The sequence below is a fragment of the Poecilia formosa genome, unplaced genomic scaffold (assembly GCF_000485575.1).
Source record: "Poecilia formosa unplaced genomic scaffold, Poecilia_formosa-5.1.2 Scaffold18, whole genome shotgun sequence".
Taxonomy (NCBI): Eukaryota; Metazoa; Chordata; class Actinopteri; order Cyprinodontiformes; family Poeciliidae; genus Poecilia; species Poecilia formosa.
Window position 1 is genome coordinate 2972983 of NW_006799957.1, and position 5912 is coordinate 2978894.

Consider the following 5912-nt stretch of genomic DNA (forward strand, 5'->3'; position numbering starts at 1 on the left):
AGCCATGGTTCTCACCACTCCACTTCGTCCAGCAGCCCTCCAAGGTGTCATGATTGCAGGTGTTATGAACTGCACACTAACGGGCACATCTAATCTGGGGCAGGTGTCCATTTAGGGAAAGGAAATAGACTGGGTGTGTCCTTTTTTTTCTACCTCCAATTTGAGTGATTCCACTTTTTTCCTCAGAATTGAGTGATTCCATATTTATTTCCCTGTGCTTGGTCAATAAAAGTATCATTCACTGACTTCCACAATATTTTCTCTTCATTTCTTTGAGTGTTCCTGAAAGCCAACAAGTTGCACTTTGGAACGACCTTAATATTGTATCATGTTTTTGATCTGAGTTTGTTTTACAGCATGAAATGTCTGAATGAGTGCTCATCCAAGACTGGTGATTCCATACTTTTTGCCAGGGGTTGTAGCATCTGACATTCGTAATTGTGAATCCATACATTTAATGAGATTTTATTTATATATATATTTATTTTTTATTTTACTTTTTTATTACATAGTTTCATTGAGCATAACAAAACAACTGTGAAACCATAAAATACATATTTACCTAGCTGATGTGTAAACCTAGACAGCTTTATTCATTTGAGCTTTCAAAGTCCTCTATCATGCGACAGCTTTCAAAGCGACAGTGCTGTAACTGAACTGCAGTTGCATCAGAAATACAAGAGCAGCTGATACCGTGGGAGTGTTGAAATATATCAATGCTACATACAGTAATAGCTCAAGGAGAAAATGCAAAGTTTTATTAATAAACTGATGATGGACTTTACAATATTTTGTCTATGAAGCCAAGAGTGAAGACGGAAGGTCCTTCACATTCAAAATGGCTATAAAAATATTTTAAAAATTACTGGCTAATGCAAAATATCCTCTGCCTTAACACTCAGCTCTGGTTTTTATATTGCAGTGCAGCAATTTAAATCAACCGCAATCAAGGTGATCGTGACTAATCGGGTGACTTTTAAGGAGAAGTGTGTCATGTTTCAACATAACACCAATGTGTCAAAGTAACACCGGCGTGACAGCAAGTAATGGCAGAACATATCTGATTGAAATTCTGTGTGGGAAAGGGCACAAAATAGCAAAGCCTGCTCTCCAAGAGTACCCAGAGCAAACATTACCCAAGAAGAAAGAGCTCCCATGTTAGCACAGGCACGTCAAATACATCGAAATTTAGAGCAATACACAAACTTAGCCCTCGCGTTGAAGAAAGTGTTTTTGCACCACTATCAGCAACAAATGTTCTTTGAATTTTGTCACAAGCATTTGATGCCAAGGGTGTTTTCTGGCATTGGATAAAGTACAGATCTACGCATGTCATTAGTGACAGTTAGAAAATCCTTTGGAGAAAATAAGTGCTCCAAAGAACATGTCTGTATGTTTGATCCAATTTAAAAGACAATCTCTTATTAATCACACACTTAGTCGCATCAATGATTTATATCTTAATGTGGTCACATGGATTTCAAATTAATTAAGTATTTATCAAAATTACTGTACATAAAGCAAAATGAAATAGGAAAATTATAAACTTATGTTTAATTTAACTGTATAATTGTACAATTGTAGATCATTCTTGTGGATGCAAATCAAATAAATGTTTATACTTTATTATGTCAAATAGCTAAAAAAAAAAAAAAAAAAAAATCTTATTGCAATTACAATTTAAGTGCTAGTGCGGCAAATCCTTCAAACTATGGCTGAATTGTGTTGCAGACATAAATTTACTTACCAAAAACTATGAGACGAGTGTGTGTGTCTGTAGAACCCAAAGGATTCTGGGCTGTGCAGCGATACATGGAGCCATTGAGCTCTGCCGGCACTCTCTCCAGAATCAGCTCTCTCCCCTCACGCTCGGCACTGCCATCCAGTAGGCGGCCTCCCACCCGTGTCCAGGTGAAGAGTGGCTCAGGAAATACTTCATTCTACCAACACCCATTGGGGGATTGAGACAGAAAAGAGGGGAAAAGAGAAGAAAGAAGACAATGAAAGTTCAAGGCAGCTCAGACATAGACTGTGGGTCTCATCCAAGCGATTAAAGGCAAAGCGCACATGAATTATACAGGTTCCAATTTCCCCCTAATGCCATGGCAAGTTAACAACATGCATTAATAATCAACACTTAACTTTACAACAGCTTGACGCAGATCCTCTTTGTGCTACAGTTGACCATTTTACAAAGTTAGCAGGAGCAGTTTTTTTTTTTAAATTGAGCCTTACTGCAGAGATATTTAAACCCACAATCAGCGTATTTACCTTTCTGTCACAATACAACAGCACAGCATATATTTACATAAGGTATTTGTGGATTCTGTGTTGGTGTGTTCATCATTAGCGTACATCAAAAATATAAATCATCACATCTTTATTGTATATAACATTTCGAATAAACTTCTGCACAAGTCTACAAAGAAACTTAATTCACCCATCCATACTAACAGGTTGTATGGGCTAACCCTAACCCCTGCCATCTACTTGGCAATGCTCTGACTCTTCCTCTTTTGAATTTTGAGTTAATGTTAACATTGTCACAACCTGCTGGCCTATTCCAGGGATTACAGAATTTCAGACATATTAAGTTAACCATTTTATTTTATTTTATTTTCAAAAATGAAGAAAAATAGCTTACAAGGTTCATCACCAAGAAGCTGGTAAGGGAGCCTTTTGTGTTATCTGAAAGGCAGAAGCCAAACTTATCAGTCTTTGCACGTAGCTCTATCTACTTGTGAAATTCTAAAACCCACGTCCAGTGAAGGATAAGGGAAATTTTCTTCTTGATCAGTCTGCATCCGTTAATGCCAGGCTGCTGAAGGTCCTGACTGGCTTCGTTTCATGGCCGAGCCTGTTTGTTATAACCAATCTTAACTCTGCTCAAAGAGACGCTTTAAAAGAATCCCAAGGTCACTGAGCAAACACAAACACATGTATAAACATGTGCAGCCAATAGTTCAGTGCTCTAAACCAACAACAATATAGAATATTAATTTGTTCTCATAAAATAAAGAATATAAATCAAACATGACATCTGACTTGTGATTGCTGAGCAGTGTCTGGGAAGGAGATTTGTGCTCTGGGTCATTGGTGTGTTCTATTTAAGGATTAGTCCTATTTTCTTCACCTGACTGGGTTTGGGTGCCTGGTTTTGGTGTGACATTACTGTCAAACAGACCATCACTATCCCCAGGCTAGTCTCACCAGGGGCATAGCTCTATTTAGCAGGCTATGATAGAGGGACAAAGTCAATTTAGGATTATGCAGCAGTAACAAACATATCATGGAGACTTGCATTGGTGCTTTGTTTGTGATCCTTAAACACATTAAACAGGTCACAGTCACTCATATTAAGTTGTTTTCCTCTTTAGATTAGGTTTATTACATAAGGTTTTATAGAGAGCAAATCACAAAATACAGTGAATAAAGTAATTTAATGACATGTCAGTATTTGGTTTATGGCAAAAAAAAAATGAGGTTCACAATTTTTATTTTTTTATTCACACATAATAGGAATTAGAGCTGGGTATTGAGAACCTCACAATTCAATTAAATGTTGATTATTTGGGTGATTTGATTAAATCCTGCTTCAAATACTTCAATTTTAAATTGGTAACACACAGCATATATTTCATTGGCATATCTTTTTTTTCTTCTTCCTGCCCATACAGCCATTATACACATTATATAAACATATACATTAACATTATAGAGAAGCAACATATCTGAAAATAAAACAGTAACTTAAAATACAATTGAAGTGTATGTAAACATAATCTTAGTGGAACGTGATATAATTTTTTTAATCATCATTTTAAGCATATTTGAACAATACTGCCATTCTGACCCAAACTGGAGGCAATGCACACCAAACCAACAATAAACTCAAAGAGATGACGACAACTTCACATCAGTGTTTTATGCAACACCAAGCTGATGTAGCGTGCTGCACCAATCAGGCTGTCCAAAGGACATGCAGCATCACCGGCCATTCTCTGTGGAAATGTAGCAAGCAGTACACGTAGCTATGGAATCTCAAACATTCTTGAACACACGGTTCTCAAAAGTGTTGCTCTTCATGGTGAATCCACTGGCCGGTGGATCTGGTGAGCGATGAATGATAGTGAAAGCAACTGTTTTCCGTCATTCTTGGTTAACCCAATACACAAGACACGACATCAGCGACGGCGACAAAATTTGAACACTTTTCCACTTTTGTGTGTATCATCGCTTTTACGTGTGTGCAAATTTCAGCATTTGCTTGGCTGGAGAAGCGCGAGCGACCGTCACCCCATTGCGCATGTTCCAAAGAGAATGAATGGAGAGGGAGCGACGTCGCCTCTTGTGTACCAAGCCCATTAGACTATTAAAATGGAAGAGAATAACTGAAACCCTTTTTTTCCATCCAAGTCTTTCAGACTGCTTGTCATTTATTACACGTCTCACCGTCTGAGGGGCTCAGAAAGATTTAAGGCACTTCTGTTTGGCTTCAGAGATGATGCAAACAGTTTGATATAAATACAATGTTTGTCTTCATAATCAAGAATACTGAAATGATAAAATTAAAATTTGAAACCCAATTTTGTAAAAGTGAATATTTTATGAGCATACATAAACATCAGAATGAAAAATCATGTCTATGCTCAGATTTTTGACTCCCAAATCTGAAATCTGAATAGACCTTTCTGTGAATGTGCAAAAACACTTGCCTACACTAAATCCGTCCATTTCTGTAAAACCCCTGGAAACCTACCTGGAATCCTTGTACAGAGATGCGCACTGTGTCCCCAACCTTTGCCCTAGTGGGGGTCATGAAGAGTTTAGGACCCTTAGGAGAAGCTGAAAGGAAAAAAGGAGACACACACAAGACAAAGGTTATTGTACTGAGCATGGAGAACAAATCCTGCTGGACACCTGTTTTGACGTCGAGGGAGAGCGACAAATACAATTTCCTGTCAATTAAGGTCACAGAGCGAGAGGCCAGGGACCTGCAGGTTCTTTCATCCAAAGGACTATGCTGGATTTATTCCCTTTTGGAGAGAAAGAGAACTAAATTGGGTAGATACTCATTACTGGAAAAGAATGAGAGTGCAAGGGGTGGAGTATGGAGGCAGCGAGATAAGAGGTACTCAGAGAGTTAATTCCCTTGTCTTGGTGTGGACAGCGGACCGCGCAAGGCTTTCATTTCCACCTCCTAAAACAATAGGGTGCAGCAGAAGAAGGAACAAACAGATTCCAGTATTATAATAATAATTATGAGGGGATTTACTGCTTATGCAAAAGGTTTTGAAGTTGGCTGTATGATTTCCATTAATTTTTAAAATAGAATTTGACTTTACAGCCTCTAAATTGCATGCTATGCGGCATCAGGCTATAAATACGTACTACGTGATTTATAATGATTAAGAATCCCCCTAAAGATACCTACGTCACATGCACTCTGGTTCCAGTATGTTAAATCAGTGAACCAAGGGACACATGCAATAAGAACCAAACTAAGGACATCCAACCAGTAATGCATGGAAGCCTACATCTGGAGTTCTGCAGTCAAGCTGCTGCAACACTGTTTCCTACCCTGCCATGTAGTCTGGCATACTAAAGACATGTGTTCTGAAGGTGTAAATGTGAAGAAAAAAATGAATATTTGAAGCAGTGGGATACATGGCATATGAGAGCTGCACCACTGGTTGACGAATAAAAATGCACAAGATAACAAAAATGTTCTATTATTCTTGTAATAAACTGCTAATTACAGATAATTTATCAATGATTCTGGTCAGTAATTTACATGCACTTATCATGGGTATGGATATCATGATAATTTGGCCTATTATTTTAACAATTCTTTTTTTTTGAGGTGGAAAGATAATTCAATTCACACACACACACATATATATATATATATA

At 37.7% G+C, this 5912-nt stretch overlaps 1 protein-coding gene across 1 annotated transcript in view; it reads right to left on the reverse strand.

Annotated features, from left to right (window-relative positions):
• The window catches only part of igsf21a (immunoglobin superfamily, member 21a), a 118508-nt gene that overhangs the window by 9397 nt on the left and 103199 nt on the right, over positions 1 to 5912 (reverse strand). Inside the window, exons 6-7 of the mRNA XM_016668938.1 lie at positions 4760 to 4845; positions 1748 to 1940 (exon numbers count right to left, since the gene is read on the reverse strand). Coding sequence (XP_016524424.1) covers positions 1748 to 1940; positions 4760 to 4845 — 279 coding nt within the window. The remainder of the gene's footprint in view (positions 1 to 1747; positions 1941 to 4759; positions 4846 to 5912) is intronic.